A 25,213-nucleotide genomic window follows, 5' to 3' on the forward strand; every position below is an offset into this window, starting at 1 on the left:
GTCCCCCACTCACCATGCTGGTGATCTCCAGTGTTTTTGACACCCCAGACCCATTTTTGCTCTAGATAGCCTGCAGACACGGGTACATTAATCCACTGCCAGGTAATGCCAATGGGTGGAAAGCCCTGTGCGCTCAGCTGCCCTCCCCTGAGAGAGCTCCCTCCTCACCCCCAACCTCACCTGCTAACCTTCGCCATAACCCCACAGTCCCAGCCCATCCCACCCACCTTCCGGCCATGCACACTCCGGCTCCCCGATTTGCTTGGGGACTCCTCACTGTCCTGGGCTTGGCACTTCAGTCTCTTGTGGGCCTGCCTGGTGTCCCCATCCTGCTGCCGCTTGGACTTGCAGCGCACACTGCCCTCTTGCTTGATTTGGCCTGCTCCTTTGAGCTTGACCTCGGCAAAGGCCTGGGGAGCAGTCCCAGCTCGCAGGCAAGTCACAGAAGTAAATGACACATCACACTCCACTCGCTCCTTCTTGACCCTGCACAGATCCACCTGACGCATGCACTGCAGGGGTTCTGCAGCTGGTGGCTCCTGCGAGCCTTCACAGCCCGGCTCCTTGCGTTGACTCTCCGTGGCCACAGTGGGCACCTCTGAAATCATTCGCAGGTTCTGCTGCCCAGCCGTGGGCAGATCATGGGACAAATACGCTGCTAACACTTGGTTTTTAGGCTTTGCTTCCAACTGTTTGAGGCTACAGCTCCCCTGGGGAGCCTCAGTCTGTACATTGCCCTCCTTACTGGCGTCAGCCTCTGGTTGCTCACACTCCTGACTCTTCTGAGGGTTGTCCAGCTTCCCCTTCCCCCCTTTCACATCCAAAGCACTGGTCTGAAGAGATGGACCTGCATCCAACGGGACTGGATTGGCCGGCTCCTCGTAGAGCTTGGGCAAGGCCCGGCAGCTCTTGCTCTTGGCTGCAGCTTCCCGTTCCTGAGGTGGGAGCCTGGGCAGTCCCTCTGGCAGGCTCTGGGCAGCTGTGCTGGACTCTGTGGGCTGGACGCTCGGGAATGTTGGGAGCTCACCTGCACCAGCTGGCTTGCAGGAGCTGTTCTGGTTTGGGGGTAGCTGCCCTGCTGTGGAGATGCCAATTGAAAGCAGGGGAGTTTGATGATAAGGAGACCAGCCGAGAGGCAGAAGCTGAGGATTGGAAGGTTTTCCATTCATGGGGCATCGTGGGTACACACTTCCCTGGCCGGGATTCCAGGTGGAGATGTCCTTGGACTGACATAAAGGAGCTCCTGGAACAACTCTGCCATGAAGATGTCTCCTGGCAGGATCCTGCTGTCCTTCTGTGCTGACCTGGTTGGCTTTCTTCCCACAGGGAACCCCAGCGCTGCGAGGCTCTCCCTGATCGATGATGGAAATAGGCTCCTGCTTGGGAAGGTGGCGCGGGTCCCTGTTGAAGCTCACACCCGGGTCCTTGCTGAGCAGTAGCGAGGCAGGCACCGGGTTGGCGACGCCGACGTAGGTGCCTGGAATGGTGCTGATGAGCGTGGTGTTCTTCACCCAGGAGCCCTGCTCGCCGTTGCGCAGGAACTCAGGGAAGATGACTAAGGGAGGGGTGGTGCCGAGACACGAGGTGACACTGCTGCCCGTAGTCTGGGCCGCACGCTGGGACTTGGACAGGACCGTGGTGAGAAGTGCTTTACCGCTGGTGTGCACGGGTGTGAGGATGGGCATAGGAGGTGTTTTGCGCTGACTGGGTGGAGGCAGTTTCTGACGATTGGACTTGGAGGAGAGATCAAGAGGCATCTCGCTGCACTCTGGAGAGGAGACCATCTCACGCTCCAGCTGTGGAGGGGACTTCAGAGGAGAGAGTGAAGTGGCAGCAGCCCCCGGTGCGTGCGGCTCCGGAGCTGCTGGGGCTCTGGCTTGCGCACTGGTGCCGGAAGAGGGAGCAGCGCTCCCACACGATGCTGCCAGCGGAGGCTGGCTGGATGAGAGGGAAGGGCCAGCGGTGGACGGGGGAGCACCCTCGGCAGCAGCCTGGGCACCGCTTCCGCCTGAGGGCGAAGGGCAGCTAAGCTGGTTCACCTCCACAGACACCACTTTGGCGTCTGAAGCCAAGGGTCTGGTGACGGAGAAGGTGTAGGGGTAGGAGCGCAACTCTGGGGAAGCGATAATGCCCGGCAGGCAACGCTCGTGTAGGTAGGAAGGCAGGACGGGGAGGGTGAGGGTGGAGGAGACCCCCAAGGTGGCTGGAAGTGTAGCCACGCTGAGTGGCTGCCCACAGCTGGGTGGTGGGATGTACACCAGCGACTGGCTTGGGCTCAGAACTGCCCCAGCCTGAAAGGACAGGGGCAGTTTTTGCATAGCAGGGGCCTGAGATGTGGGAAAGCACACTCTGTTCAAAGTAAAAGTAGCGGGAGTGGAGGCAGAGGTGTTGCAGCTGGAGACAACCACAGACAATGTCCCTTCTGCCAGCACGCCCGGCCCTTGTGCTCCAGCGCTTGGGGTGGTTTTCTCCTTCTCAGCAGGCTCGCTCTCTGGAGCCACAGAGCAGGCTGGAGGAGCATCAGCCTGCTTGTCGCTGTGAGGATCTGCAGGTGTCCAGGCAGCATCAGCACCACTGCTCTCCTGCTCTGCAGCTCTGGGGATTGCAGGCTCCTGCCCTCTGCCATCCCCCTGGCTTGCCAGAGGGCCCAGGGCATCATCTTTCACAGTCTTTCCCGCACACTCCGGGTTTGGGTTGGGATCAGGTGGCTGCTCTTCCAGTTTGGGTCCAAGCTTCTCCTCCACCTTGCCATCAGCATCCAGCCCCTGGGCACTGCTGCCACCACCACTGACTGCTGTGAGCTCCACCTGCAACAAGAAGGGAGAAGGTGTTCTTGAGAGCCATGCAAGTGGCTCCTAGCGAAGCAGGCAGGACCTTCTCTCTAGCCCCCCCAGGACACAGAGGCAGAAGTGGCAAACAGCTCTTGCTGAACTAGAGCATTGCTTTGCCCTTACTGCACCTAGGTGCCCCCCTCTCGAGAAGGGGCCCGCAGGACCCACTAGGGTACATGCTCTTGCCCGGCCTGTTCCATCAGGGAAAGGCCTTCTTGAACCCAGACACACATGCAAGGAGCTCACCTCGGAAAGGCTGCTGCTGACGCAAAACTCTTGAGACCCCAAGTGCTGGGAGCTGCTTGTTTTAGACTCCTCATCAGAAAGGGGGGCTCTCCTAGCCGAGGAACAAGACACAGCATTACGAAACTCCAAGATACCCTCCCAGCATCCTACCCCTCCCTGTCCCTACATGGGACAGCAGCACAGCTGGCAGCCTGAAGAAACGTGCCCGCTCCAGGTAGCCAGCTCCTCATCACCACATGTTACACGGCATGTACTGGCCACTGCAGGCTGAGGGAGTGAGGAGCACTGCTGTCCACTGCAGTCTTCCCCCTCCCAGAACTCTGCCCACTGGATAGCACCTCCTCACACATAAATGCTTACCCTATAGCTCCTACGGGCCTGACAAGACTTTCTCCGTGGCCCAGCAACTCTGTGCACCTTCCTTACACACAGCCATTTTGACCCCCCCCGGTCTCACCACGGGCCAGCCCAGCCCTCCCTGACCACGCTGCGTCACAGCCCAGCTCCACACACCCGCTCCTGTCCCCTCCACTTCCCGTTCTGCCCCACCACACGTTTCCAGTCCTATCCTGAGCCCCATCCTGCTTGTCTCTTCTTCCACAGGCACCTCCTCATTCCCATTCCTCCCTGCTCTAGGACTTCCCAGCCCAGCCGTTCTCCTCCAGCCGCAGGTGGATATCTCCCTCCAGCACCAAAGCTCTTCAGGCTCAAGCTGTCCTGGACGGGAGCAGCGGGTGTCTGCAGCCACCCCGATATGCACTGTCCTGCTGGCCTGCACACATCTGACCCTTTCTCTTTGGAAGACAGTTCCTGAGCAGAAAGCCTTAACTCAGGATAAGGACTGTGAACTCCACAGAAACGGGGTGCACCGAGGAGACAGCTGTCCTTACGATCTAGAGAAGACTGGACAGGAGGCAGCGCTCGTGTGTTCAGTGCTCCTGCCCCAGCAGCATCTACCCGGTGGCGATTCTCTGGTCTTTAAGGGTCATTTAGACAGGCTGCTGGTGCCAGGATAAAAGAGCTCAAGTTCAGTTTCTGCTGATGACTCGATTTCTTCTGGATTTGCTCCCCTACCTCCCAGGCTTTCACAACAAAGTAACAGACACCAGCTGCGGGAGCGAGCTTTCTCTTCGGGCCCCCGTGTCCCCAGCACCGGGACCCCGCTCCGGGCTGCCTCACGACCGCCACAGCGCAGCCCCCGCTGACCCTCCCGAGTCCCTCCGAGGGGCTCCTGCCCTCCCGCCCGCCTCGGCGGCGGTTTGGCAGGGCCCTCTCCGGCCTGGGCTCCCAATTCAGCCCGGCCACAGCAGGCCGAAGAGGACTGTCAGGAGCGAGGGCAGATCGGATCGCCGCGGCGGGCTGCGGCGCGGGGAAGGAACGGCTGGCCGGGGCCAGGCCGCCTCAGCGCAGCCGCCGGGGCTCGGGTCCCCGGCGGCGGCAGGCCCCGGGGCCCAGCCGTGCGCCGAGGCAGGCCCGCCCCCGCGGGGGTGAGAGGGTCTTGGCGGGGGGGAGCGGGGGTCCCGGAGCCGGGGTCCCGGTCCCCGCGGAGCCCTGCGGCGGGCGGAGCGGAGCGGAGCGGAGCGGGGCGGGGCGGAGCGGAGCGGGGCCGGGCCGGGGCCGGGGCCGGGGCCGGCTCCGGCTCCACACAGGCGGGCGGCGCGGCGGCGGGACGCCAGGGGGCGCCCAAGCGCAGCTGGCTGCCCGCGGCACCGGCGGCGAGCGGCCGGGAGCTGGACAGCGGGCCCGGCCCCGGCCCCGGCCCGGTGCGCAGCCCGGCCGCCTCCCGCCCTCGGCTGCCTGCAGGGACGGCGGGACCCGACCTGCCCCGCCGCCGCCGGGCCCGGGCCCGGGCCCTGTCAGCTGCCGGGACGGCCCCGGGGGCAGCCCCGGCTGCGGTGGTGCGGCCTGCCCGCCTCCGGCCCGGGACCCGGCCGGGGCTCCTCCACAGGCCAGCCCGGTCCGCGGCGCGGCGGGAGGGCGGGCGGGGAAGAGCCCGCGACCCCCAGCCGTAGGGGACGGGGAGAGCGCGGCCGCCCCATGCACCAGCCGCCTCCAGCGGGGCCGGCAGCCAAGGGAGAGCGCTCGGCTGCAGCCAGCCCGGTTTGCCCGTCTGGCTCAGACGCCCCGAACTTAAACGTTTATGGTAAACTAGGAGTAGCTCCAAGTGGTTTAGGAGAGGCAGAGGGCAACGCCATCCCCAGCTCTTATCTGAGGGACACACGGCGGGCCAAGCGGCTGCTGAGGGCTGAAGATGATCTCTGCCCGTGTTTCTGCCCCGAGCGAGAGTCTCGACTCTTCCCTGTCCCACCGCTCTTCCGACTGGCCCTCGGAAGACTCGCCACCAAAAGCCTCAACACCCGCAGCGAGGAATGATAGGCACACACCGCCTTTGAGCCCGTAAAACTTTTCTGGCTACGGCAAACACGCTGAACAGACAGAGTAGCCTCAAGGAAGCCACAAACTGATCAGTTTCAAAAACAAGACCCCAGAGCTGTGGGAATAAAAAGGCGATGCAATGCCACGGGGCAGGCCAGGAACTTGTCTTGATCGATTCTGCCTCCCAGCCACTAATCCTCCCTAATCTCCTATTTGGTGGCATGTCACAACTCTCCCATCTAATCATTTGGTCTATACTAACCCTCCTGGGTCACCAAAAGCTCTTCTTAGCGGCTTGGCTCGCAGTGGGTCAAGCTCTTTCCCTCCCCTGGCAGTTAATAGCACAGGTCTGGTGAAGCCAATAGCACGTGCAGACAGACAAGTTGGCCTCGTCACCCACCAACGCCGTGGAGGCAATACAGCTACGCACAGCCAATGGTTCCTCTGCAGAGACCTCCAGCGCACTCTGCTTGGGAGCCTTCCTTGCTGGAGCACGGGACGTGGGGACCATTGCAGAATGCCATCGTTTGACCACACATCCATCCCCTCCCTGTGGTTTTTTCGCATCTCAGTCTGTTTTACACCCTAGTAAGAACGGGCTGAGCCAGCACCAGCTCTCTTCCTGTAGCCTCTCCAGATCCCTAACTCACTTTCTCCGCTCTCTTCCTCCTTCCTCTACCACGCCACCCACGCACCTCACCTCTCCTCGTTGAGGCCACACATGCGAATCCGCTCTGTGCTGGTCCAGTTGTGCACCCCACTATAGAGAGGTGCTGTAGAGATCATGACAGCTGCTCGTCACCAACTGGGACCCGCTGGGGCTCGAGGGGCCACTCTGCCTACAAAAGAAAAACAGAGGATTGGTAACTCTCCCCGGGATGCTCACATTCAACCGTGCTTCAGAGAGTGTCATCCCCAGCTTCGCTGCCAGGCAGACGCGGTACAGTGCCCGAGATGCTACATATCTGTCTGGAAGAGGGCTGGAAGAAATCAGCAGCACCTTGGGACAGAATCCACAGTCCACTCATCCTCACATTAAACAACGTTATGGCCAGAAAGCCTCTGGCTACCCTAAGAGTTTCACACGGGTGTCTTCCCACACATACGCGTCCCTCGAAAGATTCCTCCACTTTTCTTCTCCCTCCGGAGGAACCTCCAGCACCGGGTAGCAAGCCTCAAGACAGAGCTTTACCCAAGATGATGGTCTGTTAAAATGCTGACATTCCCAAGGCTTCATATGACTTTCATAAACCAGCACGTGGTGGGTTCAAGGGGGAAAGCCTCAAACAAGGAGGCAGCTGGGGGACCCTGGAGGGGAGCAAAGGTTTGCCAGCAGAGCCGTCAGACAGTGCCATCAAGTGATTATCCCCTCCCTCTGTCAGGAAGGTGCTGGTATTCAGTGGAGTTACGGGTGGAAAACATGAGGAAATCCAGAGATTCGCGAGCATCCAAGACGCACCATCGGCTGGGTGGAGCTTTTGAGGGAGAACATTGCAGCCAATCGTGCAGCACTGAGTGTTCAAGCATTTAGGCAGCTTTGCTGCCCAAGTCGTATCAAGGAAAAAGCAATGAAGGAAGAGAGGATCTACTGTCCTAACAAGTGGACTCGGTCGAACCGAGTAGGACTGACTGCAAAACACAGAGATGCTGTCAAATAGGTTCTTGGTTCAGAGAAATACTAAACACACGAAGGTAAAGCAAGCACAGAGCCATGGCAATGTGCTTGGTGCAGCGGGTGAGAGTGGGAAGAAGCTGGAAGTGACACGTGATCCCAAATCTCTGTCGGTTTTCTTTTCCCTGACAAACTCGTGGCGACACAAGCTCTGAACGGGACAAGAAGCAGCTTGCACCATCCATTTACGCTGAAACGAGCTGCACAGGGATCTACTGGCCAGCAGCTCAAGGGATCGAGCTGTGGAACTGAATGACTCCTCTGAATGCAGCTGCTGCCGGGTATCCTCACCTCAGCCCAAACATGCCAGTGGGGATCCTCCAGACAGAAAAGAAGGGCCAGGCACATAGCAGAATCGGGGCAACGCAGCTTGTTTGCAGAAAAGAAGCGACAGACCCGTCTGCACGTACGAGGGCACAAGTGAGCAAACAGACCACAGAAATCAGAGGCCAGGAGAAGAGGGGGAAACCTGCTAAAAGACACAAGCTGTAAGATGGAAGAAATACTATATAATGAAGGGGGAGCCGGGCAGACGCTAAGACAGAGAGCAGGGTCATACCCAAAGAGAATGAGAGGTGGCTTGGAGCAGGAAGGGGAGGAGTCTTTCGATGCTTGGAGAGAAATGCAACATAAAGGAAATAGGGGAACAAACAATCTGCGGGGATTTCACCATCTTAGGCTAAACTGAAAGAAGGGGAGGAGAAAGGTTCTGCCCCTGAGCACAGTGGCAGGACAGATGTTTTGGGAGAAATCAAAAGGGACCTTCTGTGCAACGGGGGAAGGGGATGCATACAGCTGCACAACGTGGAACAGGGGTTGGAGACGAGCTGAAGCCTCAAAGAAGCACAGATCAGGCGTGACCCGAGAATAGGTCTGGCAAGGGAAAAGTGATAACAGGGTGGTATAAGGAGCTGGGAGAAACAGCATGTTTTGAGTACTCGAGTAAGAGCTGGTCAACAGAGGAGGCACGACGGCCACGAGAAGAGAGCCGCGAGGACATAGCAACAGAGATAGACACTGTTTCGTGAATTCTTGGCCTCTATCCTCTACGGACGATGTGGGACATGTGCCAAAGACAGGCATTTCACAGGGAATGAAGAAGGAACAGAAGAGAAAAAGAACCAAGATTTCAAGTAAGAGAAGGAATAAAACAGAGGGAAAACAACAGACATGGTGTCAAGCACAAACCAGAGTGAACAGTGAAAGAACAGCATCCTTAAGAAGGCGGACCAGGAAGTTTTATTGAGAAATGCAGGGATAAGCAGCCTCCCGATGCAACACCGAACCAGAGAGAGCAACTGCAGCCTCCCTGGGTCAGAACACACTTTCACTCAAGTTGACACAAGGAAACCGAGCAAATCTCTCGTCTACACTGGTGCAGCTTGAAGCGACTTTAAATGGATGTAATTAAACTAGTAGGAACCCCTTGGAGAACACAACTAGGGCATGGTTTCACATGCCTGTCTTCGAGTAGAAGAAGATGTTGAAGAAACTGTTGAAGCCCTTCTCTCCCCTCACTCCTTCAATCATGTCACTGAAACTGTGCAGTGTCCCAGTAAACTTGACCAGGGAGTTGATCTCTGTTTAAAACCTCCCCCCACCCCCACCAGCTGGATTGATTTTAACCCATACTAGCTCCTAGATCAGGTTCACCGAGAAGGAGAGAGGGCACAGCCTGGCACAGAATCTGCTTAATCCACTACGTCTGCCAAAGGAAGTGTATATGAAACCACAGTCTTATTTTGATTTAGCTAAATAGGTGCCCAGCCAATTCTAATTAACTCCAAAGAAAACTAGTTTAGAACGAAATAAGAACAGCATTTTGCATGGAGAAGCTCGTCGTGCAATATTAAAGCTCCTTCACCTCTCAAAACAAAACGTGCTCTAAGAATTGTGAACAAGAAAGGTACCGTACGCGTTCACCCCAACAACAAGCCCTCAGGAGAGCTTTTCAATGAAACTAACGTGGTGAATTAAAAGCAAGGGGGGGTTTTGTTCATTAAGGCAAAACCTCTCATCATTTTGCAAAAGGAGGGGATGCTACTCTGCAAACCAGTCTCTTCCAGGCTCCAGAAAAAGCAAAGCAGAAGATGTTTTCCTTACAGTAAAAGCATGCTTTTACTCAGGTTAGCGATGACTTAATCCAATGGAACTTCCACGTGTAGCTAAGTCAAGAAATTACTATCTCTTCTGAAATACTGCTGTACAGCCGATGGAAACAAGTTGTCCTGAGATGAAGTTCTTCAGGAATGGATGTTTTCTAATAGTTATCTCTGGACAAATCCTCCTCCTTGCACTAAAATCCCAACAGCGCCAAGACAACCGTTGTTTCAACACAGGCCGAGCTGAGGGTGGCAGGATAGGCTGCCATTGCCTTCACCTACCAGCTCCCACGCAGCTGAAGAGAATTAAGCCCACATAATCTCCATGCTGACCCCCGTTAAAATCCTGCCGGCTCTCAGGGATCCTAACTTGAGTTGCCCAAGGTGAGGCTTCCTAATTAAGTCTTCTGCTGCAACACTGCCCCTCACACTCCTATCCCAGCATTAATGCGGCAGAGGTGTACGGGAGTTACAAAGCAGATTCGCAAGCTATCCCGCTGAAAGCCAGCCTCCCCCTGCAAATAACAGTGATTCCTCAGCCAGATCAGTTCCCTGACCCGACTCAACACTCAGCTTCTCAATCGCTTCCATTGGCAAATACATAAAGCAACTTCTCTGGGCTGCCACCTAACTTCCAGCCACAGGTAGCAAAGAGTTTGGTTTTTTTACCGGAAGGTTTGGTACTGTCGGTGTTTGCCCTAACAGATGTCACGTCTGCATTGCCACCTGGTCTAACCCACTTTCATACTGCTTTGATCAGGCCAACCAGAGCCATGATCTTCTACAGGCATCCACCTCAACAGCAGCTGGGGTGGACCCAGACCCACAGGTACAGAAAGGGGGCTTTTCCCAGTTCCTCACAGAGACAACTTGTGCCAGCCACTTCTTCACAGTGCAAACGCATTCTGCTTTAGGACTGTGCTGCCTTGACCCCCCAAGAAGCTTTTCACGTATTTTCCTGCTCTGTACGTTTCCAAGTACTAAAACAACTTGGATTTCAAGATGCTTACCTTCCCTCTCCCCGATCCCAGCACCAGCACGTGAGCTATGTGCCAACAGATTGCCACTGTCTCAGCTGCACCCTGCCTAGGCAAGCACGAGATGACGGGTACTGAAACGCCAGCAGCCAGTCTCCTAAAATCCCCCAGCGGAAGGCTTCCCTCCGCCTGGGCTCCGGGCAGGCATCTCATCCCCCAGCGCAGGTAGGAGAGCGCCGTGCGATGGCGTCGAGCAAAGACCCGACAAGCAGCGACGTGCACTGCAGCCGGAGTTCAGACGACGGCACAAGCTCTCCCGGGGCGAACAGCAGCTTCGCCTTTCCCCGCCGCACAAGCGGCAGCCGCGGCACGAGCCTCGCGAGGCCAAGGGCCAGCTCTGGAGACCCCGCTGTGGATCACGTCGGTAGGAAGGTGGTGCAGCTCGACAGACAAAGCGATGCGTTCGGCTGGGCTCCGGGGCCTTTATACGGGCATGGTAAAACGCTGCCCATCGGCGGTGCCTCCTTTTGCACTGGCGGCACTCTTGGCTGCTGCGTTAAGCGGGCCAACGGCACAGAGGAAGGAAAGGGAGACTTCCCAGCCTTAGGGTAACGAAAATGAGAAAGCCCAACACATCCCTCTGCAGCAAGAGTCGGGGAGGACGCAGTCGCTCGCCTTTCCAAGGTGCTGTACGGCTCCTTTGGCCAGGGGGCACTGTGGAAGGCCGGGAGGGATGCACTTTGACCCTGGAAACACACCCGCAGGAGATACCTTTATAACATTGATTCCCAGAGAGCAGCAAAACCTCGAAGGCAGGGGGCTTTTTTTCCCCCGGCTGGCTACAAAATAAAAAACTAGGTCGGCTGCTGGAAACTCAAGCGGGACTCGCCGCTCAGAGCACATAGCCTGCAACCCGGCTACTTCGACGGGAGCAAAAGCAGCAGCATGAGGCAGCATGTGCCCCTGCGGCTCGTTCAACAGGGCTCAGACGGGCCAGAAGGAAACGGCCTGCGTCGACGGGAACGGTCTCCTTCCCTTGCAATAGTTTATTCACTTTGGCAATCTTCGTTGCCATTAGTAACACAGGCAAGAAATTATATTTGTTTTTATATGTGATTGTCAGGCGTCCATTTGAGGTACAGAGGTCCAGAGCAAGTGCCAATCCCAAGAGTTGCCTGAGATCCCTTAGCAGGGATTCAGCTCTGAGCATGGCTTCAGAAAAGCCCTTTAAAGCAAACCGCTTGCAAAAAAAAAAAAATTTAAATAAAAAATTAAAGTAAAAAACCATGACAGCCCTCTCACAGGACTCACAACGGGCATGATCCACAGCAAGGGAAAAATTTAAACAAGAAAACTGAAAAGAAGGAAACAGTTTATCTTATATTATGTTACCCCTCAGGCAGAGGTCAGAAACTGTAGCAGAATTGACCAGGAACAGCTAGTGTGGAACAAAATCTAGCGGGGATGGGCCAGGCCACCTCCACTGCCCATCTACACGGGAGCCAGTGCCAGGCGCAGGGTCTGGCCCGTGACCCGCGCGGCAGCCCCAAGCTCAGTTTGGGTTTCCCACCGGCCACACAGCAGCCCCGACTGCTGCGGAGCTGAGCCAGGCTTTGCCTACATGCATTTGCTTAAGCTGATTTAAAGACACAGTAACACCGCAAGTAATTATAGATACTCAGCGCGATGAATTGGAAATAAAAAAGGCAAAATCCATCCCCATTTCAAAAAAAAAAGTTTGCTGCACGTTCGGTAGTCCTTTAATAATAAGTCCCAGCTGCTGGACGGCTGGTGTCACCAAGCTCTCACTCACTCGAGACAACCTGGCTGTCCCCACGGAAGCCCACTGTTGCCTATTTTCAAGGACTGAAAAAAAGAGCCACTAAGGGCAGATAGCGTTAAAAAATTTTGTATCTGAGAAGGCACGCATCGTCCAAAACGTGGCAACGGGAGCACAGCCTCCCGTCCCCAGGAGAAGAGCTGGCACGCCAGAGCCCAGGGATCCCAAGATCGGCTTCCTTCTGAAGGCCAAACCACGCCAGAGCCCGCTCTCCGAAACCCTCCCAGAAACGCGTCTCCAGAGCCAGGTGACAGCGACGGAGCCGGTGCCCTCGACGGGTACCAGGCTGCCCCCAGCACTGCGGTGGCACCGGCGACGAAAAAGGCAGGGCGGGGAAGGGGAGGCTGATGCAGGCACGGCAAAAAAAGATGCAGACGAGCTGCAAAGGGCGCGGGATGCACCGGTCCTTCCCTCGCGCAGATCCCCCCCTAACTCCAGTGGCGGCCAGCAAGGACGAGGGTGCTGGAGAGCGGATGCTCTGCAAGGAGGAGAAACTTGCTTCCTCTTTATTTTAGCCTGGAAGACCTTTTCCCGGTGCTTTTCTGAACTGGCTTCACCCACGCTCGGGTGAAGGTACCGATGCTGCTCACCGAGGAGCCAGCAATAAACCTCCCGAGTACCGACACACTCCATCGAAGGAGTTTTGGTTTCCTCCCCGGCGAGGGCGGCAGGAAGCACCTCCTCCTCCTGCCCGGTCCTGCCGCTGCCCGACCATCACCCTGGGCACGGGCGGGGGGCACGGCCGCCCCCACCGCACCCGCGATCGGGCTCGGGGGGGCGGCGGCGGCGGAGCGGCACCGCCCCGGCCCGAACCCAGCCTGACGTCCCGGAGCTGGGACCGCCGGGTGGAGGCGGGGGTGTCCCCTGCCCGAGCCCCCCCTCCCCGCCGCACGTCCCGCTCCCCTCGGCCCGGGCCCCTCGCCCCGCGGGGGCGCGGCACGGCCCCACGGCCCCACGCCGCGGCCCGGCAGGGCCCTCCCGCCGGGACACGCCGGCCCCCGCGGCCGCTCCGGGGGCTTCGCCCCGCAGTCCCGCCGGGGGCCAGGCCCCTCGGCGCTGCCCCGCGCCAGGTCCCGCAGCCCCCCCCCCTCCCCGGCCGGCCGGCCCCGGTGCCCGCCCCGGCTCAACAGTTGCCCCCGGGGCCGCTCCCCAACGGAGCCCGGCGCCGCCGCCGCCGCTCGTCCCGCGGCCCCGGTGGCCGCGGCCGGGCCCCCCCGCGCTGCCGCACCGGGGCAGCCCCGAACATGGAGGTGGCGGCGGCGGCGGCCGCGCTGCCCCCGGGGAGGGCTCTTCCGCCATCGCCCGGCGCCCGCCGCGGCCGGCACCCCGGAGCGCTGCCGGCGCGGCCGGCCCGGGGCACGGCGGCCGCCGGGGCAGGCTGGGGCCACGCCGCCAAACTCGCGAGCGCCCGGCCCCGCCGTCCCGCCGCTGGCGGCCGCCGCCCCGGGAGCGCTGCGCTCCAGGACGGCACGCCCCCGCCCGCCGCGGCCGCCCCGGACCCCCCCTCGCCGACCCGGCAGCGGCAGGTGCCGCCGGGGCCGGGGCCGGGGCCGGAGCCGCCGCGCCGGGCAGGGCAGCGGCACGCCGCGCCGTCGCGGGGCAGGGAGCGGAGCCCGTTGCCGCCCCCCCCCCCCCCCCCCCCCCCCCGGCCCGGCGCTGTCAGTGCCCGCCGCTGTCCCGCCGCAGGACGCTGTCCGCCCCCCCCCAACCCGGCCGCCACCCCCGGGGGTGTCCCGGGACCGTTTCCATGGAGACCCCGTCCAGCCGGGCGGGGGGGGGGGGGGGGTCGGGCCACCCGCTGCCGTCCGCCTACCCCCCCCCCCTCCCCGGCGGTGGTTGCAGGGCCGAGCGGGCCCGGGGTGCCCGGGCAGCGGAGGCCAGGCGTCCGGCGCGGGGCGGCGGGGCGGAGTGGAGGGGGGGGTGGCGGTGGTGGCGGTGGGTTGGGGGGGGGTGGGGGGGGGCGGGCACGCACCTGCTTCCCGAGCCGGGCGGGCGGCGGCGGGGGGTTGGGGTGGGGGGGGGCGGGCGGGCCGAGACGGGCCCCCCTGCCCGTAGGCGGCGGGTCGGACAGTGGGGCGCTGCGAGCGGCGGTTCGGCGGTTCGGCGGCGGCGGAGACACTGGCAGCGGCAGCCGGAGTGTGAGGGCGAGAGCGAGCCGCCGCCGCGGGGGCTGACGGGAACTGTAGTCCGGTAGCCGCCGGCCGGCCGGCCGCCGCGCCGCCCCGAGGACTGCGGCTCCCGGCGTGCCGTGCGGCCAGCCCTGCCCGCGCGGGGGGGGGTGGTGGGGGGGGGGGGCTGTGCGGAGCCAGCCGAGTCCGGAGAGGGAACGGGCGGGCGGGGAGGGAGGGGGGGGAGGGATCGGGGGGAAAGGGGGAGGGGGCTCCGCGCCCGGCACAGCCCGCGGGAGGGGGCGCGGGGGGAGGCCGCTCCCGCCCGGGGAGGGGCCGCACCGCTCCGCGCTCCGCGGACGGCACCTCCGGGCGGCACGGCGCGGCGCGGAACGGCACGGCACGGCGCGGGGGGAGCCCCACGCACACACACACACACATATACATACACACACACGCGCCGCGCACACACACACGGCCGACCCCGCGCCGGGGCACCGGCGCCCGCACCGGGGAGCGGCGCTCGCTCCGCACCGGGGGGAGGAGGATGAGGAGGAGGAGGAGGATGAGGAGGAGGAGGAGGCGGCGGGGGCGGGCGCTCGCTCCACGCCCGGGCAGCGGCTGGGCGCCCGGCAGCGGGCAGCGCCGGACGGGCAACGGCGGCAGCGAACGCGGCGTCCGCAGCCCCGGTGCCCGCCGCCGGGCGCAGACCCGCCGAGCCGGGCCGGGACGGCGGAGCGGGCGCGCAGCCGCCTGCCCGGCCGAGGTGGGCGCGGGGCCCCCGCCCCGGCGGCGGCGATGGCGCTGGGTGCCCCCCCACGCACACACACACACCCGCCGCCCCCCCTTCCCGGCCCCGGTGCACCGCCGGGCGGGCAGCGCTGCGGGGCGGGGGGCGGCCCCGGGCGGGGGTCGAAGCGCCTCCCCCGCGCCATGCGGGGCACCGAGCGGCACGGCACGGCGGCTGGAAGTTTCTCACCGGCCCCCGCCCGCGGCACCCGGGGCCCGCAGGCCCGGCGGCCGCCGCGCACACACACACACACACGCACACATCCCCCCCCCCGCCCTCCGCGGTGCCCGACGCGGAGCGGCCCCGGCGGTGCCCGGCCGCGCCCCCGGCCTGCTCCGGCCCGACCGCCTCGCCGGGCCCGCCCCGCACCGCCCCGGCGACTGACAGCCTCGCCCGGCCCGGGGCCGCGCCGGCCCCGGCCCCCGCCGGCCTCGGGGACCGGCGGCCCCGCAAGCGCCCCGGCGCGGCCCCGCCGCCCGGGCACCCCGTCCCCGGCCCTGCCCGTCCCCGGCCCTGCCACGCCGCCCTGGGCCGTGCCCCGGCTGCCCGGCCCTGCCCGGGCCCTGCGCAGGCACCGCCCCGCTGCCCTCTCCTCTGCCCCGCTGCCTGACACGGGCAGCCCTGCCTGCGCCCGGCCTCGCCCCCCGCCCCTGGCCCCGGCCTTCCCTCCGGTCCGGCCCCCGCTCCCCCCATCCGACGCCTCCGGCCTGGCGGCTGCCGCCCCCCGCGCACCGGCAGACCCGCCCGCCTCCGCGACCTTTCGCTGCCGCCCGCCGGGGGCGGCGGCGGCGGCGGCGGCGGCGGGGGGGGGGGCTCCCCGTTTCTGCACAATCCGGACGGGCAGAGAGGAAGGACGGGCCGAATCCTGCCCCCCGAGTCCGCGGCGCGGGGGTCTGCGGGGTGGGGGGGGGGGCTCGTCCCGGGGCGCAGGCGGACGAGGCAGGGCCCGTCCTGCCAGGGGCGAGCGGGCGGGGGGGGGGGGCGGGCGGAGAGGGTCGCGGTGTCACCGGACGGGGACGGGGGGGGCAGCGGCAGCACCGCGCTCCGGTGGGGAGCGGCCCCGGGGCAGGCTCTTGGGGGCCGGTACCGGCGGCGGCGGGCGAGGGGCCGGGGGCTGCACTGGGAACGGGGGACACTGATCCCCCCCCGCCTCCGGCAGGGCTTGCGGGGTGCTGGGGCGTCGGGGGGGGTCGGACTGCTCCTGCACCGCGGGCCCACCGTGAGTGCCGGGGGGCCCTGCCAGGCCCCCTCCCCGTGCCCATGGGGTCCCTTGCAGTGCGGTGCTGCTCCCGGGCGTGTGGCCGGGACCCTGCCGCTCTGCTCCGGGGCCCGTTTTCTCTGCCGGATTTGGCCTGTCCGAGGGCAAAGTCTCTTCTCAGCTCGGCATGTGTGATGTCCGGGGCCCTGCCAGAGGTGGGCTTATCCCACAGGGCACGGGCGACCGGGGTGTCCCCCCCAGCTGGCACATCTAGGGTGGCACCCGCACCCTGGCATCACCTCCTGCTGCCAGGAGCACCCTCCACAGCCCCAGCGCCAAACCTTTCCTCTGCCTGAGAAGGGGAAAAAAAAAATACCTTAGGAAGGGATCGAGCTCTTTTTTTTTTTTTTTTTTTTTTTTTTTTTGCCAGAAAGGCCGCAACAGCCTCGGGCAGGAGACGGCACGTTGCCCCTTTGGGGGTGCGAGTACGGTCTGGGGGTGGTTTGGGGCACGGGGCCACGGGCAGGATGGTGCTGAGTGGGCAGGGCGTGCAGGTTGGGGTGAGGTTCGGTAACTGCAGGCAGCGCTGCAAAGGGTAGCAGGGTGAAATGCCAGGGGCTGGCAGCACTAGGGGAAGGCGGAGAGCAAGGATGAAGCCGAGGAAGGCCGGGAGGGAGGAAACCCTTCCTGCAGAGAGGAATTACTGAGTTTCTCCCCCTGTGACACCCGTACCTTCTCCTACCTGTTGCCTCCAGCCAGGCCGTGGGCAGATAAGATGCTCAAAGAGGCGTTTCGGAGGCTGGGCAGATGGTTAGGAAGCCGGGCTGGCACAGACTGCAACAGGCGCACGACCGGCCCCGGGTTTATAAGGACCTACCTTATTTGCATCCTGGTGCAATTAGAAACAGGCGGTTTGAGTAATGGCCTCATCCTGCAGCTGGCCTCGCCCCATCCCTGCAGGAATTGCGCTCAGGGATGCAGGGTGCCGGCCGGGAGGGCTCTGCATCCCACCATCGCATCTTCTAACATCACTCTGCTCCTTCCTGGTTTAATTAGAACCCACTCACACTTTACTGTCTTCAGGATGGGATAATTTGCATCCAGGGGCTTTAAAAGGTGGTGCTGAAAAATTCTGTGGCTCTCACGTTAGTGTTCCGGGGAAACTGGAAAGTTTGGGGAATAAAGAGCATCCCTCATTGGGGAGCATGGTTCATTGGACGGTGGTCATGGACTAACTTGCAGAAAGGCCAACATGAATTATCTACCAATCCACACTGCAAAAATACGATCGGGAACACACACCAGTAACTTCTCAACAGAAAAAAGCCAGGCTGCCTGTGGCGGGTGGAGCTGGAGGCTCGTTTCAACTCGCCTCTATCTCAGGGATACATCTCCCGGGAGCCCGTCCGGCCGCGGGCAGCGCGGGAAGCGGCGGACAGCCCTGGGCTGCTGCCTTGCCTCGGCGTTTCCTTGGCGCTGCCTGCCCGGGCAGCAGGACTCCTGCCAAACTCCGCAGGTCCAATGGCACCCAAGTGCTCTCCGAGTGCTCAGGGTGGTCCCCAGACGTAAGGGGCTGCGTGTCCTCTGCCTGCTGTGGTCCCCTGAGCCATCACAGCTCAAGCACTCAGCTCTGACCTGGCCTGCAGGCAACCTGGCTGCTGCTTTTGTTATTCCGGCTTCATTTTGTTTCTTCTTTTTATTTATTTGGCCCCTTCCCTCTGGTTTTTGGGCAGGATCCGCATTACTCCCCAAGCCAGAAACGGAAACACGTTGGCTAACGCACCCAGCCAAGCACTGGCCACAGTGACGCTGCGGGCACACGGCACGCTCGCTGCCAGGCCCCAGGTGGGGAGACCTCGAACCTGTCTCGGGACCATTTCGATCTCTCTGCCCGTCCCCGAGCGGCTCTCTGCCTCTCCAGCTGGGCTGCTAGGCCAGGAGACGCAAACGGACGCCTCCGGTTCGGCAAGGCATCTCGGAGCCTTCTCCTCCCACGAGGGTGGTGGCAGCTGGTGGCAGTGGGGTCGGCTTGTAGCTCCTGGAGAAGAGCGATGGGGGTGATACCACGCGTGTGCTGTGACGCCACGTCCAGCTGTCCACCCCACAAGCGCCTTGTCACCAGGCTGGCCCTGCATTGGACATCCCAGCTTCAGGGCTTGGGCATCGCTGGGAAGATGGAGGAACCAGCCCCGAGGCCGGGGAGGGGGTTTCCCATTAGGACAGACAGGGCCTCCATTGCCACATGGTCTGGGGGTCTTTCTCTGGGTTTCTTGGGGCTTTTCCTTCTGCTCCAAAGAAGGAGCCTCTGTGCTGCTCCGTCCGTGGTGGACAGACGGCTCACCTGGGTTTTACTGGCGTAGTAACGCCGATGAGAGGTGTCAGCTCTAATGACAGACCTTGCCTTCCCGCTTTCCACGGGCCATCCCCACTCCGACGGCAAACATCTTTCGCGGGATGTTTGGAGGTGCAGCTGAAAGATGACAACCTCATCGGAGCAGCTGCCTTCTCCTCCTGCCTGCTCGCGCCTGAGGGACAGAGAAGAGCGGGCAGGAAGGCCACGAGTCCTGCTGGGGACGCGATGGGCCAGGCTGCTTCCCGCTGTTGTGTTGTGCGGCCCCTCTTCCCCAGCTCCCCAAAAGAGCTTGCAGCAAGTTCTAAAGAGGGACGTGTGATGGCATCCCACCTCCTGCGCGAGAAACTGAATCTCTTCGTTACGAGCTCGGAGGTTGACATTTTGAACCCAGCCACTGGGGCCGACACAATGCTGCTTCTGCGTTGGGAAGGGGGTTTCATGGTTTGAGGCTTTGGGTTCCTTCACCTTGGACGTTCCACGGGAAGCTCAGGGCTGGCCTCTTCTTCCCCACATGCTCCAGAGGGCATTTTTGGGTCTGGCCTCTGTGCTGGCTGGAGAAGCGTGGAGAAATGAGGCATCGCCTCCGGTGAGCGGTGCAGCCGGGAGTCAGCAGTCAACACGCTGCCTCTGCTGCCCTCCTCTGCAGCATCCCCAGGAGAAGCCCTGGGTTGGGAGGACACCGTCGATGGGTGAGAATCTGGGATCACAGGAATAAGGCGGGGAGGAACCCTGCTGTGCCTGGGAGCCGAGGGAAGAGCTGGCAGCTTGGGCAAGAACAGGCAGGGCAAAGTGATGGAGGGGAGGAGGATGCAGTGGATGAGCAGAGCTTGGGGTGCTTGGGGAGCCCCAGAAAACAGGCAAGGAGCCCAGCGGGGCTGGCAGGGGCAGGAGGGGTGCCCGCAGGGAGCCCTGGCTCCGCTCCAGCCCCTTTCTGGGGACCACGCAGCAAGAGGCTCCGGAGAGCGGCTCGCTGTGGGCAGAGCTGGGCCTGCCCCTGCTCCCCTGCTGCCCCAGGGCTGCAGCATCGGATCCCCGGCTCCTTCATTATCCGTCCGCCAGCCCCGAGCCCCCCAGGTCCGACTTTGGGAGCCGCCAAGGGCTCCTAATTGTAACCGGAGACAAAGAGAGCCAGTCTTTGACCACGACACACACGCTGCATCTGACAGCCCGTGCCTGGAGACGCTGAAAGCACTGCCAGCAGCCCCTGGGATGGCCGGGCTGCATGGGGGCCTGCGACCCCCCGGGAGCTGAAGGCTGGAGTGGCCACTGATGCTCAGCCGCAGGCATCACCCCCCCCCCGCCGGGCTCCCTCCCGGTTGCAGCTCCCCACCGCTGAGCCACAGGGGTGAGGGCAGCCACACTCCGCAGGGGGACGCGGGGAGGACCCGGCTGCTGCCGCTCGTTGGTCGGGAAGCCCCCGTGAAGGCTCAGGGCCGGCCTTGGCTCGGGGCAGGACGCGGGCAGCCGGAGGAAGGTCGGGCAGGGAGCGGAGGCGGCGGAGCAGGGAGCACAGAGGGGGCCGAGGCGGGGAGGGCTGGCGTGGGCTAAACCGGCCCCGTATCTCCTGCAGGCACGGAGCGGGCACGAGCGTGTCCCAGCGGCGCTTCCACGCTTCTTGCTCCTCGTCTTTGCGGCCGGGGCTGGCTTTTGATCAGGATTTCGCTGTGTGCGGAACGAATGACTGCGACCTCTGCGGTAGCTGCATTTAAACGAAGGCTGCTTTTGTAGCACCGGCCAGGGTACGCGTACCACGCAGCCGCCTGCCATGAGGACGTCTGTCTGAATAGCCTCCCCTCACCGCCCCCCCCCACCGGCTTTGCCTCAAACCTGCCCCATCGGGGACCCTCATTTCCCCCCTCCCAGGAGGCTTTTGGTGCTGCGGCTCTGCCGGAGCCTGGCCAGGCATCCCCCCGCTCCGGGATGCTGCTGGTTCGGGGCTTGGCTACCTGGTTTCCCCAGGTGTGGGGGTCCAGCGCGGTGCCCCGCTCCCTGCCCGGTGGCCCTGACATCCCTCCCTGGCCCCGATGTGCCCAGCACATCGCTGTGGGAGTTGCAGGGTGGCAGCTGAGACAAAGTCACCGGGGGGGGGGGATACGGGGACTTTCCCCCCTCTTCTCCCCAGGCAGCTGGGGACACACAGGGACCCGTCACCTCTGGGAGACCCAGAACGTGACGTTATAACATGACCCAGGTGACCGGGTCCCCACCCCGGACGGGTGACAAGGCTGGCAGCTGCTCCAGCCCCAGCGACTGTTCAAAGCCGGCAGCCGCCCGTGTCCCAGCGCCCGTCACCGAACTCGGGGTGAGAAGCGGTGGGGTGCTACCGCATGCCGCCCGGGGGGCTGCCGCGGGCCCTGGCCACCCATCTCCGTGGGAACGGCCCCGCTGCGGGTGCGAGGGTCCCGGCTACAGCATCTCGGCGGAAATCTCTCGCTCAGGTTGTGCCGTGCTGGATACGGCATCTCCATGGAAACCCTCCCGCTCAGGCTGTGCGGGCTCGGGAGATGCCATCTCCACGGAAACGCGGCTGCGGCGGCTGTGCAGGCCGGGATGTGCCGGCCGGGCAACGGGTGCCCACAGCAGGAGGGCTGGGGGTGCCGCTGGCTGCGGGGTGATGGAGGAGAGACAGACCCACCTCTGAGGCCGAAGGGGAGCTGGGGGGAGCAGGGGACGGAGTGCAGGCCAGCCGTCCCCGACACGGGGGCAGGAGGGACAGGGAAATTGGGGGGAGCGCTGCTGTGCCTAAAATACCAACATAAAATCTGCCTCCCCTGCCCCATCCTCTCTGCACTGTGCCAAGCAGAGCCTCCCGCCTCCGTCGGGTTTTGGGGGGGGGCTCAGCCCCTCTCCCACCCCAGGGCTCGGTCAGGTCCGTTCTGGGGAGGACGGTTTCCTACGCCAGGGGGGGCAGAGGCATTCAGGGACACGGAAATCCCGCGACGCCAGTGAGCAAGGGTGCAAGACCCAACCCCCCGACAGCCGGGGGGGCCCCCTGATGGCCCTGGTGCTCGCACTCACGTCCCGTGGCGTGGGAAGCCAGAGGGCCGAGATTTCACCCTCAGAAATACCCCAGATGAAATAATTTACAGGTTATTTATAGCTGCATTAAAAAAAAAACCAACAAAAACCAAACAACAAAAAACCAACCACCAAAAGCCTTTTATTTGTTGATTTTGAATCTGCCTTTTACTTTCATTCAGCTCCTGCTGGTCTCCCGGGATGGTTGGTGCAGGAGCCCGGCTGCACCAGCAGCTCTCCGGCGGCTGGAGCGACCCTTGGGCTCGGACGTCGGCTCTCCCCGGCCGGGTCCCTGCCCCGGGGTGGCTCAGGGGGTACACCAGCGGTGGCTGTGCCGCTTCCCCGGCATGACACCCGGCCCGGGCACGCCACGCCGGGAGAGGCACAGCCCCACCGCAGCGCTGCCCGTCCCTGCCCACGACTGCTGCCGGCTCCCCCGGGGCCGAGCACCCATGGGTGCTGGCCAGGCTGGGAGCCACCGCCGCCGCTCACGGCCGGGATTAGCCACTGTTCCCTGCTGGCACCGGGAGCCGCTCGGCCGCCCTCACCGAGGCTCCCGGCTCTGTAAGCCTGGCTTTGACGTAGCCCAGAAAGTAGGCCAGTAAGAGCAAACTGCAGCCGCTCACAGCTCTCTCGAGGGACGCGGTGCTCGTGCGGCCGGGGGAAGGCGTGCGCACTCGCACCGCGGCTCCCGGGGGGTTACTGCATGGCCGAAGAGGCGGCTGGCGAGGATGGGGGGTTTTCTCCCGGCACTGGAGCTCCTGGTACCCGCTGACTCGCACATTGTGCGGCAGCCGGAGGCCGGCCCCGCTGCCGCACCGGGAAGGGAGCCGGGCTGGAACATGCCGTGGGAAGGGCAAGGATCAGGCCGGGGAAGTCCCCGCGGGGAACCAGTCCCCAGCCCGCAGCAGCGCCGGCTCCGCGCCAGGGCCCCGCGGGGCTCCCCAGCCCGTTTCTGCCCCACTGGCAAGCAACGACCCCCCTGCAAGGGGCTCCCCCCAGCCCCGGCTCGTCTCCCCCCCCTCTCCCCACTGCCCTGGGAGCTGCCAGCGGGCATCCCCAGCATCCCCGTTCCCTGCAGCGGTTTGCAGACCTGGAATTGGTTTTTAATTCAAAAAACCCCCACATGCTGACATTCCTGTGCCCAGCAAATTTATTTCTGCAGGGATGTGGGTGGCACAACCGCTGCCCTTGATGCGGGAGCGCAGCAGCTCTGGAGGAGCCTGTGCCGGAGCGGAGCAGCCCAGAGAGGCTGGTATGGCAGCACCAGTGGCCCCGCTGCATCTGGGTCCCTCCTCTAACTCATGCCCAGCAGCTCACACTGATGCTTTCTGTGTTTATTTTTGAAGCATCTCTGGACAGTGGAAGACCCAGTTCAAGCCCAGTCCAGCCCAGTGCTGCCCTTCCTCGCAGGATGAAGCACATCCAGCTCTGCGGCTTGAAGCTGTCCCCTCTCAATGCAGGCTGAGCATCAGCCACGCTCATGCCGCAGGACCCACCAGCCAAAATTCAGTGTGAGGCAGCCTCTGGACCGAGGGGCTGAGTGCCAGTAGGTCCTGCTTGCTGCTTCAGGTGGTCCCAGTTTGTGACAGCCGTAAACTCGCCTGCTGTGCCGAAGCCCGAGCTGGTTTCAGGCGCGGTGGCCTCGGTCCTCTGCTGGATCTGCACCCCAGGAAGGGACTGCCCCGGTGCCATCGTCACCCCAGCCCCGGCGGGGAGCATCGCTCCCACTCTGGGGCAGCTGAGGAGGTGCCAGCCCAGGCTGGGGCAGGGCCAGACCCCGCTGGGCTGTCACAGCCCCTCCTCGGGGGTGCAGGGGACACACGGCGTAAGGCAGAAGACAGTCCTTTGCCATGGGGCAGGTCCAGTGTGGGGACAGAGGCCAGAGAGGTGTGCGGGGCTCCCCATGCTTGCAGACAGTTGAATGGCAGGACATCGCTCTGAAGACCCTGCTCTGAGCCCGAAGGCAGCTCTGCTCTGACCGGCGTTGGGCCTGGAGGCCTCCCAAAACCCTTCCCAGCCCAGGTACTCTTTGAGCATCCCAGGACCCGGAGCTGGGGGAGCTGGCCTGGGTCCCGGGACAGCCCATCGCACCCAGCCGGGCACCATCCCGGGGCTGGGAAGGAGGAAGGCAGAGACCTGGGTTGGGGTGGGGGGCCTGGCTGGGGCAGACGAGGGAGGGCCACCGCGGAGAGGGACAGGGACAGGGGTGCCACAGGGAGCTGGAAACTGGGGCTGCGGGGGAGCCCAGGGCTGGCTGCGGGCAGGCGGAGGGGCTGCGCACGCCCCACGCTGGGCACTGCCTTCCCCTGGCTCCAGGGCACTTCAGCTTTTACTAAAACAAACAAGAAATCCCCTCTACCCCCCACCCTCTGACATCCCCAGGGGCCGTAGGCGAAGGTTTCCCACAGCTTTTGGGGCAGGCAGGGCGGAGGGAAGCTGGGCTCCAAGCTGGGGCCACCAGCCCGGTGAGGGGCTCTCCAGCGTCACGGCACGGAAATGCTCTCCGCTTCCTTTTTTTTTTTTTTTAGCCCAGGGTAAATTCATGCAACGCAACCACGGCCCCCGTCCGCAGGCGAGCGCTATCTGGCTGCCCCAGGGTGCTGTGCGGGGCCAGCAACACCCGGGCCGGGTCCCTGGCAAGGTCATGGCGCAGGCAGCACCCAACCCCGCATCCCAGGCAGAGCTGACGCCCACGGCGGCCCCCACCTCCCCGGGAAGAGTGCCAGCACCCAGAGCAGAAGAGCCCTGCGTGGTTTTGGGGGGAGAATCGGGCCCCAGCCCCACACGACAACCCCCCCCCACCCCCGCCTTCCCCAGTATGACCCAGCTGCAGGGGAGAAGGGCGATGGCGGCAGCTCTGCCCGGGGGACAGGCTGCTTCCCCGGCCAGGCTGCGGTGCCAATGTGGGAGGAGGCGTCCCTGGCACGAGGGACGTGTTTCCCAGGAACAGCAGCAGCTCCAGCTCCTTCGCTCGGGCTGGGGAGTGTTTCTCCTGCTGGCGTGAGCACAGCACACGTGGGAAGTGAGGCCTGGGGGGGGGGGCTCCCTGCCTGCCCCTATTTTACCGTAAGGCTCCGGCACATCCCTCAGCTAGTGGCGGAGGCTAGTGGCGGACGCACCGAGCACCCTGCCGTCACCCTCCGAGGGGTGGGCTGGGCAGGGAGGCCGGGCTCAGCAGCAGGAAGAAGGCAGGGTGGCTGCTCCGGGAGCGGAGCCAGCTCCCAGCGTGTGCAGAACAGCAGCACCACCTTACAGACCCGTTTTCCAGCTAATCGGGTTTATTTGAGCTGGGCAGAAGTTACTCTGGAGCTGCAGGTGAACCTGAGGAGCGGTGCCCTGGGGCTAGGCTCAGGGCTGTGAGAAAGCCCCTTTTGCCAAGATTAAAAAAAATAAAAAATATATACATACATGTTGTATTATGTATAAAAGGGGGGGGTATGAAAGACAAAAAGGCCGGGCAGGTGAAACTTGGCCCCGAGGGAGCGCTGGCGGCTGCTCCACCCCCCTGCCACACTCCCAGCCCCAAGCCGTACCTCCCCGGCCTGACCGGCAGCGAGCGAGCTGTTCCAGCCGCTCACTCACGTTACAGCAGGCCAAAACCACCCTGCCCCGCGCGGGGCCCCAAGGACAGGCAGGAGGGCAGCAGCTGTCCTGTCCCTGGGGCGCTGCGAGGGCAGCCACCCAGACCGCACAGACAAG

General features: G+C 63.3%; 1 protein-coding gene across 1 annotated transcript in view; it reads right to left on the minus strand.

The window, feature by feature from the left end:
• Window positions 1-14,167, minus strand: part of BCORL1 (BCL6 corepressor like 1) — a 30,219-nt gene extending 16,052 nt beyond the window's left edge. Inside the window, exons 1-4 of the mRNA XM_029997092.2 lie at window positions 14,017-14,167; window positions 6,154-6,292; window positions 3,078-3,168; window positions 228-2,807 (exon numbers count right to left, since the gene is read on the minus strand). Of these exons, the coding sequence (XP_029852952.1) occupies window positions 228-2,807; window positions 3,078-3,168; window positions 6,154-6,239 (2,757 nt within the window). The 5' untranslated portion in view covers window positions 6,240-6,292; window positions 14,017-14,167. The remainder of the gene's footprint in view (window positions 1-227; window positions 2,808-3,077; window positions 3,169-6,153; window positions 6,293-14,016) is intronic.
• Window positions 14,168-25,213: the final 11,046 nt, after the last annotated feature.

The sequence above is a fragment of the Aquila chrysaetos genome, chromosome 21 (genome assembly GCF_900496995.4).
Source record: "Aquila chrysaetos chrysaetos chromosome 21, bAquChr1.4, whole genome shotgun sequence".
Lineage (NCBI taxonomy): Eukaryota > Metazoa > Chordata > Aves > Accipitriformes > Accipitridae > Aquila > Aquila chrysaetos.